The following is a 15,493-nucleotide window of genomic DNA, read 5'->3' on the forward strand; positions in this document are numbered from 1 at the left end:
TTTTTCTGTACATTGTTTGTAGTTGCACAGTTCCTCTTTTCATCTCATCCTTTGGCTTTGCTTACTGTCGTGTACAGTACCTTTTACTGCCTTGGGATGTAGTTTATCCTTATTATATACCTTTATGTGTTTGTTTATGTCTAATAGGGATATTTCTCCTTTTTTCCTCCCCAGGTGTGGGTGACTAAAGAGTCATATAGGCATTTAGTTCTGAGGAAGCAGAGACACGAGGATTGAGTCTGTTTTACCTAGAAAGCTACAGCTCATCAACAGTATTGTTTTTCCTCCTGCCTTTCCGGTAGGGGTGGACCATTTGGGAATTGTTTTAACAGTCATTTACTCCTCCTTTTCTCCTTCAGAAATCTGTCTTGGTCCCCGAGGCATCTGCTAGACACTGGCCCTTGTAGGACGTGGAGGGAGGTTATCATCATTATCCCTCGCTTGCTTTGGGAGCTTCAGTGGTACCTTCCCCTCTGGAGTGCAGCACAGAGAGGCGTCCAGAAGATTTCCTTGCCACCCACCCTTTTTGTTAGTAGTGGATCCAGGGAAAAAAGGGGTGCCTGGCAAGCCACGTCACTTCATTAAGGGTGCCAGGACCGAAGCAGCACTTGACACACAGAAGGAAGCACCTATCTTTGGTATCTCTTCGTCTTCCACTCCTTCCTCACCACATTTCTGGTAAGTCTCGTCAAGACCATTCATTCATGCGGTGCCTGTTTCCCTTCCCCCACTCCAGGCGCTGGGAGAAGCGTGCACAGAGTCAGTGTGGTGGGGGAAGGGAGGAGGGAGAACGGGCTGTGTACGTGGGGTAGGGGCGGAGAGGGGGGTATTGTGCCACATTCCGGGGGAATCTGGGCAGCGGTGGAATCAACTCTCCAGCAAAGCGGCTGCTGTGGGAGGAAATGTGTTTTATTTGCACGGGCGTGCGTGCAGGCACAGTGAGGGGGGTTGGAAAGCTGGGAGCCTGTTGTAGGAAAAAATGCTAAGACGGAAGTACAAGGATAGCTGATGCTGACCAGTGTCGGGGCTTGTGTTCCAGAGAGGTAAGAGAGCGGATTATTCATTGGAGATCAGGAGCTGGGGCGTGTGAATGAGGAATGTTATCACCTACTTACCAGCACGTACATAGAGGAGGAAAGGAGGGGTGTGTGTGTGATTGTGAATGTCTGGCTTTTATTTGTGCCTGGAAGGATTGCTGCTAGCATCTTGAACATCCCTCAGTGCAAAGGTGGGGAGAAGCAGATGAATGCCATCGGCAGGGAGTGCAGTTGCCCATCTGCGAGAGTGGGGGGATTGTACTGGGAGAGAATGGGAACGATTAGTATATTCCTGTGTCCTTTGACTGCAGTTTACAAATACTACAGAGAAAAGGAGGTGAATACCGTGCTGTGCTTTCAAGGAGGTGTGCTTGGGGTCACCTGCCTGCAATGACTTTAAATTCTGTGATTCTGTGTGTAGAAGGGTGGATGATAATGCAGCAGCGATGGACAGATTGTGCTGCAGCTGCTCAGTACATTATATAAAATGCATTTAAATAAGTTTTTAATTTTTCAGAGTCTTCAGTTTTTTAACTTTTTCCCCCCCTAAGATTTTCAAACTGCTAGGCAGATCAATTTTTCTTGAGGTTGTCCTCAAGCATCACCATGAAGCAGCACTGTCAGGAATGAGTTGTTTTATCTCTGTTTTCTTTTTCTAAAGCCATTTTTTGTAACTTGATCAAGATGTCAGTTTTTATCTCTGTATGTATCATCATGGGTTATTTTCATAATTCTTACAGATTTCCTTAGGGTTTTCTTGGAATGATCATCATTCTGGTGTCTTTGTGTGGACAGAAAATTGTGCTTTGGACTTGAAACAGCTGTGAACTGGTTTCAGGCCTTGCTTCCATATGACATAGAAAGTCATATTTCTGGAATATCTCAAATGCTTTCTTCTTATTAAGATGAGACAGAGACATTCATAACGTCTTATGATGGATCATATGCTGGACAGCCCTTCATGACCTGTGTACCTGGTCTGCTACCTAAGATTTACTGTATAATTTAGATTTGCCTTGAGATATCTCCTAAAGGACATAGCTTATGAGCATCTGCCAATTAGTTCTTCAGTGTCTCGAGGCGTGGCCTCTAATATAGCTTTCTAGAAACTGCTATATTGGTAGAGACAATTGGTTTATTGGGAGTGTGTACTCACTTTCAAGCCTTAGCTAATTTATCATAAAAAGGAAAGCATAATACCTTTTCCTACTTTAATAGTGCTGTTGTGGAAACAAGTATTAATGATAAATGTGAAGGTGCAGTGTTTTTTGTAGTGAGGTGCTTGGAGCTATATTTTTCCTAGTTCTCCATTTCCCATGGCAGTCGTGGCTGTCAGTCTCTTTTCACTTTCCTTCTCACTTCCAGGAGATTTTTCTTGTAATTATCTGAGCTGTAGGGATTAAATGTGCCTAAAGGTATGCTAAAACTAAGATTAGGTTCTACCTCTCTATTAACTACCGAAATCCATGGACTTGTGTTAGCTACATACTGCTGTGAGACTGAGACTCTGAGCCAAGGTCTAAAAAAGGCGATTCTGGGAGGGGCTGGTGGTAATAATTGTTCCACTAGCTTGTTTTCCAGTTTGTACTATAGTCAGTGGGAGTGTGCTACAACGTTAGATCACAAGTCAAGCAGTTGAAAGAGCTAGATCGCATTGTTTCCTAATGCTAGAAAACATCTGGGATTCCGTTTGTCATTCCCACAGGGGAGAAACAACCTAGTCTTTCTGATTTACAAAGGCATCGACTAGTTGTGTTCTGATAGAAGGGATACATACAGAATGATCTTTTTGTCTACTTATTATCTTATTATGTTACACATTTGTCAATGATACATAAATAAATTAGTATCTTCTAATATCTGGCTTCTTGATTCAGCTTAGGTGAACACACATCATGATAAAAAAGACTAGTCCATTTTTCTCTGCTTTTGGATGTGGAAGACAGGACAAGGAGTAAATGGACAATGGAGGCAAATCTCCTTTTCCTGAAGGCAGGTCTCTAAGGCTCTCTCTGTGAAGAGAAGACCCCTTCAAGGGAAAAAAGACTGGTCTTCAGAGAAGATTTCCAGATCTCTCTTAGACAGCTGAGCTGATTGGCTGAATTGCCCATTATGTCAATAAAACATACTCACATATGATGTAAAGTAGGAAAGTAGCACAGTGACTGCTTTTGTTAGAACAGCTCCGAAAGGTGCATTACAGATTGGAGGAATATGTTTGCATGTGAGGGGAAGGGAGCTGCTGTGTGAACACCAGGATAAAGCCTACCTTGAGCAATACAGGGATGTTGCTGCTCCAAGTTGTGGTGAATATTCTGTTCTCTTTATAAATTGTTAAGAATCTTTTACACACAGCATCTTTCTCAAGTACATGCAGCAGTGACTGCTTGGCTGGTGTGACACATAGTTTGATTTGCATCACAGAGCTTTTACTTTGATGCCACCCTTTTACCTCTCCAAGCCTGTTTCATGCAGTTAAGTTTATGATGATTTTTTGCTTTTTGTTTCATAAATCTATTAAATATTGTACTTACTGAAATACTGTACTTAAATCAACAGTAGTAGCTGTCAGTGAAAACATCATTTCAACCGGTGATACTGAAGACATTTAAACATCTCTCACTTCCCCTTTCATATACTATACTTATTTTGCAATAGATGCTCTCATGGATCAGAAGAAAGATGGAGGAAAGAAAAGGCTATACCTTTTTTTTTCTGCAACCTTTTGCTAATTTTTAAGAGTGCTGAAAGGGCAATCAGTGATGGATGATGGCATGGTCTCTGCAGATTTAAGGAGATGAAGGTGAGGCCATGTAGAAAAAAGATTTGAGAAAGATCGGAGTATGTGCCTTTTGGCATAGCAGTTGGGTTAATAGCAAGCAAAAATGGGGATAAGGCTGCTGGAGAGAAAAAAACAGGCTGAAAATGTGTAATGGCTTCTGAGTTACTTTCTTGGTTTTTTTTAAATTATGACAGTCTGTCTGGTATATTTTTTTAATGTACTCGGTGTTCAATAGCTGGTTTTTAAAATGAGACAGGCTGGCCTGTGAAGTAGAGCTGCTTTTCAAAGGAGGGTGGTAGGTGGGGCTTGTTGGTCTCCTCAGTTATGCAAGTAGCTTAAATACAGACAAGAAGCCTCTGAACTGTGCTATGGCAGTGCCATTTCTGAAAAATATAACTTGTCCCAGTTCTTCGCTGCTGATGTTGGCCTAAGAAGCTGTCAGTGAACTGCCATGTAGAGAACCCCATTTTTGAGAGAGCCAAAATCGGGCAGGATGTAGAAGTTGTCATCCATTGCAAGCCCAAGTCTCATCTTGCCCTTTTCATTTTCAGCTGCTTTGAAGAAAGCAGCTTTGAAAGGGTTCTTTGACCTATCAAAAGATATTCTTTACAACCTCCCATACTGATTTTCCTGCAGGGAGCGAGCACTCCTTATCCTGCTTTACCTTGAGCATCTTGACTGCTGTCAAGGGCTACGCTGCATCTGTGGTTGCCTTTCCCTAGTGTCTGCTTTTTTCAGTCTGTTGGTATGAAACACTTTAGCCCTTGGCTTTATTGTTTCTCCTCATTTGCCAAAGCAATGAAAAAAAAAAAGCTGAGTTGCAGTCTTTGCTTGGTGTCATTGTGGCTCTCAGTATCAGAAATAAAAATGGTTGCTTAAAATTTTATGTTAAGAAAAAGCTGTACTAATAGGGAAAAAAAAAAAAGGTGTTTTAATTACAAAAAAAAGTCAACTTGTTCTTATGGTAGCAAAACAATGTTTTTGTCCCAATGTTGTCTGCAGAAACTACAATTTTTTGTAATATTAAATTAAAGCAGTTGCATAACTGTGCTCTTACTGCTGACATCGGGTCCTTTCATTAGGACTCCCAGGCAAAACTACTGTTTCTGTGCCAGAGTTCAATTGTGTTTGAAACTCATGTAAGCTATATTGGTGAAAGCAATGATTTCTACTCTTTCATTTGATTATGGAAATTTAAAAATTTGCCACAGAAAACAGCTCTGTTTTTCTACAGAATTATTTCTCCCCTACACCATGCTGCTTCTTGTTTTTCTTCAGTGTAAATGAGTAGTCAGTAAAGTACCTGTAGTTGTTCTACAGCTTTTAAAATACTTTAATATGTAGTAAAATATATTCCAAATCCCCTGTATTCAAAGCAAAAGGAGGAGTGCCTCGCTGTTACTACTTCTGACACCACTGAAATCCTTCAGTTTGAACTGTTTCTTTTCTGGATTTTGTGATTAATTCATTAGTGCTATTTATGCATAAAGGTGATTAAAAAAATGTAGCAAGAAAGAGCTAGCACTGAATTTCAAACCTTGATTTTGCTTTAGGTTACATGTATTAATGTTCACTATTCTTAACATTTTGATGATGCTCCTTATTCTGTTGTTTTTTCCATTGATATGTTCTGGATATATTATTAATATATCAATATATGCAAATATATTAATATATTTCACATATAAAATATAATATAAATTATATATATCAATATAAAATATAATATAAATCTCACAGTAGATGTGAGATTTTTGTAAGAGCAAATCAGTCTTGAAATAGTTAAGGACTTCTTCCTTTCTTCTGGGTTGCTTTTTAACACAAATATTTTGGCACACAATGGTGTGTTCCATGTATGGTGGAAAAGGATGCATCCGTCTGTCACAGGTGATTTAGCGGTATGTAAGAGGAACAGAGTTATTTCCAATTGTAAGGAATTATCTCAGTCATGAAGCTCAAATTCTGGCCTTCAAGGATGGCCTTTAAAATGTTTTCAGTCCTTAGCATGACTAATTACTGTCAAGAAAGGAAGATGCTACTACCAGTACCAGTAGTCATACCAAATGTGTGCACCTTGTGGATGAAACTAGGATGAGGACCAAGACCTGAATTTTAGCATTTGCATTTCATTGAATATAAATGTATTTGTTTCTGTTGTTGTTACTTCTATTGCAGATTAGATGTAGACATTATTTTCCCACCTCGAGGTTGGAAGTTGCACTCCATTGAAAATGGCTGACTTGTACAGAGGGAGTAGGACTTGGTACAGTGGGGAACATGAAGATAGGAGCCTATATACTCTAACGGAGTCTCATCTTCTCCACCATCTAGAAGTTCCATTGAAAGGAAGCTTTGAAGGTTGCAAGACAAGTCCAAGATGTGCAGCTCAGTTGGTTCCAGGCTGTGGTTCTTAACAGACCGTCGCATCAGAGAAGATTACCCTCAGCAGGAGATCCTGAGAGCACTGAAGGCCAAGTGCTGTGAAGAGGAGCTAGATTTCCGGGCCCTAGTGATGGATGAAGTGGTGCTGACCATTGAAGATGGAAATCTTGGTGAGAATCAGCTAAGAATGTGCTGAAAGGGTACTTGAAAAAATGTTGTAAATGGGGCATCTGTACTCTTGAATAATGAATTCCAAGTGTGCCAGGCTACTATACATCATCTAAATTGTATAGATGTATGTGTTCTTTAGCATTTATTGGAGTAATCAAATATAATGGTTAACTTTGTTAGTTTGCATTAGAATTATTTTTGCCTTGCCTCTGTAGAGCAGAGAAGAGGGCAGCCTTAGTGTGTTGATTCCTCTGGACCTCTGAATTAAGAAGAAATTACAGTTTCATTTTTGCATAGGTATTTTAAGTTTGTGAGTCACATTTAAGAATTCTGGGGGGACTTTTTTCTTCTGTTTGTATTCTGTCTCCAAGATAGCAAACACAGCTGAGATAGGTTAAAAGGAATTTTCAGTGGACAGTACAAATTATTGTAGAGCTGAAGATACTAATGTGGCATAACTAAAGCAGGCTGCTCTCCAGGTGTGTAATTATGTAAATGCCAAAAAAGAACAGGGCTGAAAAACAACGTATGTGCATCAGGGTAATTTGAACAGCTTGCAGTGTTTTAAACTAAATTTAAAGATTTCTGTTCTGTTTTCCTATTTTTTTTTCTGTGCTTATGAAAAAGGAAAAGAAAGATGTTAAGGTGTGTTAGAAATGTTAAGTAAAATGATGCTGTAAATAGTAAGCTTATGTTATAGGAAGAATATTAATACCACCAGTGAAACACTTGTAATTTTTCCCCCCAACTTTTTAATTTAACTTTCCTAAAGGAAGGAGACTGCAGTGTTGTTTTGTTCCTTCTTCCATTTTGCTTCTCCATGTAGCATAAGAAGTATGAATGGAGATCTAGGGAAGAATTACATTTCTGAAACTTGTGTTAGAGTAATTCTTTGTGGGAAGAAAATAGAAAAGGACTCAGCCCTGAAGAAGAGCTGCTGTATGAGCTTATACCGTTTTCATTACTATCTATATAGGAGGGAAATCTTAAAACTGACTTCAGAGAAGGAGTTTGGTCAGAATTTGTAGTTTGATGCAGCATTAATCAGTCAAGGATAAAACAATTGCATGGGAAAACAGGTGTTTTGATTCTGCTATTTCTAAACATTTATGTATCTTGTGTGTTATTCTGAGGTGTCTATGATTTTTATCAGAGGCTTGAAATTCTATATTATGTCTTCAAGTCAGGGAAACTTCTTGTCAGAAAGTCTGAACATCTAATTACCCTTAGCATGCTGTCCTTTGGACAGCATGTGTGGAGGCAGCCCTCCTGGACTGCAGCTGCAGCCTTTAAGGTGCATAATTGGTTCTTCAGCATTTCAGTATTGTTTTATTACTTGGTGATGTTTTCTTCTTTCCTGTCTTCTGCCTGGTTTTGGGGAATTAAATATGGCTTTCCTGCTCTCTTCCATCTATTCCAAGAAGAAAAGATAAAGTATGCAAGTTGGAAAACCAACCCTGAGCAATGTGTAGCACAAGAATGAGAAAATTAAGGAAGTTATTAGAAAGAGAATGCAAAAAAGTAGATGTTTTTGATAAAAAGTGTTCATGACTATGTAAAAAACCTTACCTTCTCTAAAGGAGTGAAACAAAAATGCTGAAAGATTGTAGAAGTTTATTTACAAATAATCTGGACTAATTGAGATTTTTTTTTGGAGGGGGAACTGTCTTATATGAAACAATTCTTTCTCTTGGAGAGATGGAAAATCTTCCCTCTTAATTTTTCAGTTTTCTTTTTGCTAGTGCTTGCATACGTGTCTTGATACAGATTTCTGGTAGATGACACAGCTAGAAGTTTTGTGTTTCATTTTCCTCATTGAAGTCCTCAGTTGCATAGGAAAACGTTTCCTGGAACAAAATCCAGGAGGTAGTGCATTCTGTACAGTTTCTGTTATCTACTGTTGTATGATGGGTCCAGGTTGGGTAAAATTTTGTACAACATAGAGGATTTGATTAAGATAATGTATCTTCAGTGGATGATAATCTGCTTTTGCTTCCACTTCTACTGTTACCTGTGTTGAAAGCTTAGCAATACAGGGCTCAAACTCTGAGGGTAATTGGAGGAAGTAATAGATTTTCACCCATTTTGTGGTCACCCAGTTGCTAGCTCTAGTAGACCAGGGCAGGGGAGAGTGGGGTTGCTCTTTCAGGAGTGGCACATACTTATGTTGATTTAGTTGTGGCTTCAAGGCGTACTGTAAATCAGGCATTTTCCTGTGGTTGGGATGTAAGTTGATAGTGTCAGTTTAGGAATTTTGTGCGTGTTTCTTTGAAGCATCTGGTATTCACTGCTGTAAGGTGACTGCTAGATTGTGCCATGAAATGGGTAGTTTGGCATCTAGTTTGGCAATTCCTATATTCATTTGAAATATATAGCAGGTAATTTAACAAAACTGCATGATGCTTTCAGGCACACAACTGAAGTCTTACCAGTAAGTTCTGTTAAAATGTGTGATTTTAAACTATTTGTCCATGTTTACTAGTGCAGTGATATAACAAGCTTGGGGAATTTGAAGCTAAACAAACTGAAGTTTGTGAGCAGGAGTGTGCATGGTGGGTTGAGGATGAAGGTGGAGGAATCCTGTAGGGAATAAGCATGCTAATGGACAAGAGACAGAAGATAATTCATTGTATCTCTGCTGTTTCTGAATAGACCACTCTTCTCACCTAAGAAACTAGCTTAGCAGTAACCTTCCTCACAGACTACACACCTTATGTGTGCAGAAACACAGTTGAAGAACATGGTAGGGAAGTTTGGATCTTTCCTTCATTAAAATGATATACAAGAGTGTCTTAATTAAAATTTTTAGCTATCAGAATAGCAGAAGTTGAAGATCATTGAGCCAGCAACTTAACAATTCCTTTATTGTAGAGTTTTGGAATCTGTATTTTCTGATACTGTCATATGAAGTAAAATGGCTTTAAGTAAAGTTGCTTTCATGAACTTTCAACTGTTGAAGATTGTGAGTGAACTTGGAGTGTCCTAAAGCATAAGAGAAAGTGTAAACTTTTCCTAAGACTTTAGGAATGCAAAAGCAAGTGATCAGCCAAGGTGAGGAATAAAAAGGACACAATAGTCATGTGTCCTTAAACAATAATACTTTGTGGGCACTGCCTTTCTTTCTATGGATGACATCTGGGAACTGGTCTCTTGTCTTCATTTCTTCTGTAGAGGAAGCATTTAGGAGACGGATTATTTTAGCTTGGTAATGGTTGCTGGTGTGCTGGTTTAGGCATCTGAGTTTCTTCTGTGGGCCTGAAATTGCCAAAATTAGTCACTATTTTGGTTACCTCTTTATTCTTGCACAATCTGGTTTTGTTTCATATGATCTGTCCTTCATTTCTGATTTGTTCTGAATTAACGACATGTAGTTGTGATCTTTGGGTTTTTTTCTCCTGGCAGTGGGTTAGATAGCTTTGGAAATGAACATGGGGGAATCAAGAAAGTGAAAAGATTTCTGTATAGAAAGCTGGGGAAAAAAGGGTAAGGTTGGATAACACATTCCTGTGTTTGCAGTGTGATGGTAAGAAAATCACTCTGTCAACTAGATCTATTATAAGGGAGGGCTTTTGCATCTGTGACAGGTGCTATATAAAAAATTATAATATTTTGAAATAATCTTTAAGTCACCTAAAGACTGTCTTCTGTTGCACAATAGGGAAAGTAATCACCTCCTTTTCCTGCTGACTGTTTCAGCAGTCCCCTTGGACTTTCTAGTCCAGCAGTGCACCTCACTGTGAGAGCTTTTCCTGTGGTGTGCAGCAGTGACTGGGAGTGATGGAGCGGAGGCAACTGGCCTTGGCAAGGTGCCTTGTTGAGCAGTGCAGATTTGGCCTGTTTCCTGCTACTGACAACAGCCAGAGCAGCCATTTCTTCCTCTGCAGAGTTGGGGAATGAGTTTGCAACTCAGTGAGAGCTGGAGTAGAAACTGCATTTTGTACAAAGGACTGGAAGGTGGTTAGATGTGAGGTGAATTTTTTGTTGTTGAAAGTGCTGGCTCAGAGCCACTTGAAACTGTTTTTAATATTCTTCCATTGTAGAAAGCAGTCACTTGTCAGGCATAAGCATTGCTACTAGGCAGTTATGGACTATATAAAGGGGATTCTGGAACATTCAATACCTCCAAGACAACTCTAATAAAAAAACTCCCAAAATTCAAACGTTTACCTTATTAACCTAGAAACGTTTTAATAGCAGAGCCTTTCAACAGCTGCCACATGTTTTAGGAAAAATTGTTTTAATTCAGAACTGTGACACCAAAGACAGCTTTCTTATCATGTATATGGGAAGAAAGGACCCTGGGTGAACTTGCAGCTTTCTTCCTTACTATTGGGGATTTCTATACTTACATGAATGATTGTTTTTATCTAAAGCGGATTATAAATAATGAAGGCTAATGATTAATTTAATCTTCTCAAAATCATTCTGTTTTTTCAGTAAATATCAGCATGTCATCAGAGGTAGATATAGGCTTAGTCTAAAGCTACCTTTGCAAGATGGAGAAGTAGGAATGTTTCTTCATGGTAATATTTTATTATGGTCTTTTTAGAGGGCTATGTTAAGGACTAAAGTTTTTCATTTGCATTTGTTCTAGAATAGTCAGCCAGGAGGATCAGACTTGTAGGGCACATCATCTTGAACATATATGCATGTCATCATATCTGAAACTGCCAGAAAACATTGCCAGATTTGTAATTGTTGTAAGAATGCTCAAGAATGGCCATCTGGAGAGAAAACGTAAAAAAGACAAAAGTGAGATGGAAGAGGTGCTTCCATACATCACAGTAAAAAAATGAAAATTAGCCTAGTAGTTCACATGACAGTCCTCAACTGGCTGAGGATTTCTATGTCACTTTTCCAACCAGCCCTGTTCCAGCTCTTTGTCACCTAAGTGAGCTGTGCTGGCACAGTTGTCTGAGCATTTGTATTGTGAACCAGTTCTGCATACTGGTGTAGTTTTATAGCCAAATCAGCCTCTTCTTAGTGGAAGGTTTATTTTAGTGTTGCATCTGTCCTCTGAGACAGGTAACAATGTGACTGCACAAACATTTTCTACATTTTTGGTAGAAACATTACTTAAATGGATTAGAACAAATTGCATTTGGCACTCTGGGGAATCATGGCCTTTAGCATTTTTGTTATTTTGTTATTGCTGTAATGGGACCATTTGTTCAAACAGTACTTCATGAAGTGACAGTACTGTATATTATGATGGCACAAAAATATGTATGTTGTGTCCATGCAGAAGAGTCTGGGCTATCTGTTGCAGATAGATTTTGGAGATTTCTCTCAGAATCTTTTTCAGCTGTGTAACTGTTTTACTCAGAAATCCCCAAATAATATTAATTTGTAAGTTTTAAGGCTTTTTGAAAGCACAGATTAAATCCTCAGAAATACCTTTGTGGTATGAGTGCAATGGTTTGCCATGTTTACCAATGCAGAATCAATATATAGGAAAGTTAAGAGGTTTGTCTGAAGCACCACAGTAGTTAGAAGACTCGATTTATACCTGCAACTAGGTTGCTGGCTGCTTGCTGCTTTGTACTAAGTTCTATGTACCAGATCACTACAATGTATGAGTTGTTTTTTGACGTTGTTGATAGGTCTCATATCATCTATCTTAACATTGCAATGGGCCAAAACTTCCATTATAAACCAGTTTTTTAATGCTTGTAATTTGTCCTTCCTTATTAATGGAGTCTCCCTACCCCCTGCCCCTTAAATGTTAAATGTCTTTTTGACTGATTTTTGGAAATTCTCTGCAAAGCAATTCACTGGAAGGAGGGCACTTCTAGAAAAAAACCAATGTTTTCCTCATTTTCCCTGAATTTATAAAGATGTTTTTGAAAGAACTAGTTTGGAACAGGAACTCGATTTGGCTGAAGTGGCTTTTACTTGTTATACCTGTGAAAGCAGACATGAACAGGTTTGTTGGGGTTTTTCAGCCTGGAAAAGAGAACATTCCAGGGAGACCATATTATAGCAGCCTTCCAGTATCTTGAAGGGACCTACAGGAAGGCTGGAGATGAAGTTCTTATATGGGCATAGGACAAAGGGTTTTAAACAGGAGGAGGGTAGATTTCATTTAAACAAGAAGTTTTTCACTATCAGGGTGGTGAGACACTGGCACAGGTTACCCAGGGAAGTTGTGGATATCCCCTCCCTTGAAGTGTTCAAGGCCAAGTTGGATGGGGCTTTGATAAACCTGTTCTAGTGGGATGTGTCCCTTCCCATGCAGGGGGGTTGGATCTAAATGATCTTTAAGGTTCTTTCCAACCCTAGCCTTCTATGATGTTTCTATGAAATTTGTCCCAAATTACTAGCCTTTCACAAAATGGTCTTTTAAGCATCTTAGAGGTTTGTTTAAGCTTCACAGCTAAAACATTTGAAACATATTCTTGTATTGTGCAAAAAAAGTACTTCTGGAGTTGTAGCCTTGTCTGCTGCTGCTACAGTTTGATCTGAGTGCACAGTTTAAGATGGAGTTTTTCCTTCATGTTGGCTATGCACCCTCTTAATGTCACAGAGCCCTTAGTGGAGTAAATCACTCTGTTCAAATGTGGCTGGGACAGGAAAGTGAAATTGGTTTAGGATTGGAGACTGAAGTATCAGTCAGGAAAAGTTTGGTGTGAAGGCAGTTTGCTTTGGAAACGTGCTGGAACGAAGTGGTAACAGGAAATTATTGCAGTGAAAACTCTTGCTAGATAAGAAATTGGTTCCCTCAGGAAGGAAACTGGAGCTGGAAACCAGTGGGAACATGGGTTGTATGTTGAAACTTCTATGAGAAGAGATGCAAACTGAACAAACGGAAAACAAGTTTGGAGGCAAGGCAGAAAATTGAGACATTAAGAGTGGTATTCAGAATTACTGGCAAAGAGGCTACTTGACAGTAAGAAAATACTGGAAAAATAAGGGGAATAGAATGAAGATGGGACAGAAACAAAATGGAAACACAGTTGTTACGTCTAGGGGGATGAATTCTGTGGGGGGTGCATGCTGCATGCAGTGGTTGCTGACTTTCAATGCTTGAGTTGGAATCAAACCTTCAAGAGCTTTTCTGTCCTCTTAGAGAAACATTCCTTTGAAAATTGGTTACACAAATATTTGTTGACAGTGGAGCCCATTCACTTTAAGTGCTAGTCCATGCAGAGGCTGCTGACCCAGTGCCACTGACATTTAGCTGTCATGTCGAATGTTAGAAGTTGGTATGGCAGATGCAACCGTGAAGGTAGCTTTTCATTATCTGCAAATGTAAAGATAAAATGCCACGATGAGTAGCAACAGCAAATACTCAATTAGAAATTGGCAAAAAAGAATTTGCGGGTTTGATTCCTTTGTTGTGTATTTGTGTTCAGATACTACATTTTAAATTATTTGATCGCATGATGCTTTTTCATCAGCCTCCTCAAAGTACAGGGTATTCTGCTCTGGAAATGTTAACTTGTAGCATAGTGAAGGAGACGACAATTTGTAGGATGCCTTCTTTGTGGTTATAGGAGTTTTTGACAATTGAATTAGAACATTGCTAGAAGGAAAGTTTTAGTCTGGTGATTTAAATTGGGTGGACTGCTTAGAAATTGCCTTTAATTGCATGTTTTTGCGTTTCCCAAGTACCGAAACTTTGGATACTAGGATCAGCTTTATGAAACCTCTGAAGACTTGCATCCACAAACAAAATCAATCAGAGCAGAATCAGAAACTGAGAAATCATGGTCTCCCAAATGTGACATCTAGAATTCCTTTGTTAACACTTACATCCGGGTTTCCCTTACCCCTGTGGGAAATCAGTAGAGTATTCCCTGGTTTCTTGTGGTGCTGACAAAATAAATTAAGATTGTGAAGCCTTAGATGTTGCTGCGGTAAGCACAGTAAGTAAAACTCAAGAAGAAATTAATAATGGTATGTTTAAAGCAAGGATTTCAGTATACCAATTTGTGGTCTACACACTGAACAGTATAAAAGAAAATACAGTGCTGAGTTAGCTACTTGTCAAGTGAGTGTTGTATCTCCTGTGCACATTAGATAAATGCTGTGGGGAAAATAATGTTTGTTAGTGTAATTGAAGATAGTATGTGGGTGGAGTAGCAGGTCAATGCTACAGACATAGCCTTAGTTGTGGATTTTTCTAACTTTTATGGCTTCAGTACTTTTCTCTTAATGTAGCTTTTTAATGTAATATTGTATGCACACATTATTCGTAAATAATGTATGTACAGTCACACAGGAATTGTTCTGGATGTATCAACAGTGTTAACTACACAGGCTTCGGAAAACATGAATACAGAAAAACGGGAGTGATTCAGTGTTAGCCAATTACTTGGGTAACCCAATACTCTCTCCATGGGTATATTTACATTTAGTATACATATGTATCCTGTCAGTGAGACTCGGGACTGTTTAAATACCTGGAGAGGTTGCACTTCTGCGTTGTTCTCCTTCATACTTGTTTCATTACTATGTAAATTGGCATGCCCCATTGTTGTTATACTTCTCAACTGCTTTGGAAAATGGCTCATGTCATTCCTTCAGTTCTTCTTATTTGTTTTCCTTTGGCAGCACTTCTTTATATTTTATGAGGTATCTTGTAGGCTATTTTTCATGGTTGAGAACATCATCTGTCTGTCTGTCTGTCTATCTATCATTTGGTTATTAATATGAAGTGTTGGGTATTCTGTTCCTGGTTGAGGAACAGACCCACAGGGTGAGCTACATTCTTAGTTTTGTAGCCAGGCAGGATTACTTCCTTTGAGGTTTTTTTTTTTCTTAATATAAAGCAGGAAGGGAGCACTAATGAACCTGACTGAGCCTGCCATGGTAGATGCAGTCAGTTGTGAGGATTTAGAAATTATTTTTTAGGAATTCCAGGATTTCTTGCACCAACCTTATATATCTTTTAGCTCGCTGTTCTAGAAAGCATATCCATCCAAGTCTTACCTCTAAATGGTGTTGAGGGATGGCTTTCATTCCTATATCATGCCTTTTCCTTCTTTGTGAAGAAGGTTTTTAAAAATTATTAACAAAAGAGTGCATATCAAGTTCTGCTAGTGTTCCTGTTTCCCTGACTCAGGTAATATTAATTAATATCCTGGGGACTAAGATTAAATGTTCAGTACTCATTTGC

General features: G+C 39.0%; 1 protein-coding gene across 1 annotated transcript in view; it reads left to right on the forward strand.

Moving 5' to 3' along the window:
• Positions 1-6,196: 6,196 nt before the first annotated feature.
• RIMKLB (ribosomal modification protein rimK-like family member B) overlaps positions 6,197-15,493 on the forward strand; it is a 40,837-nt gene continuing 31,540 nt past the window's right edge. Inside the window, exon 1 of the mRNA XM_010004131.1 lies at positions 6,197-6,371. Within this exon, the coding sequence (XP_010002433.1) occupies positions 6,197-6,371 (175 nt within the window). The remainder of the gene's footprint in view (positions 6,372-15,493) is intronic.

This window comes from Chaetura pelagica, unplaced genomic scaffold, assembly GCF_000747805.2.
Source record: "Chaetura pelagica isolate M959 unplaced genomic scaffold, ChaPel_1.0 scaffold198, whole genome shotgun sequence".
Lineage (NCBI taxonomy): Eukaryota > Metazoa > Chordata > Aves > Apodiformes > Apodidae > Chaetura > Chaetura pelagica.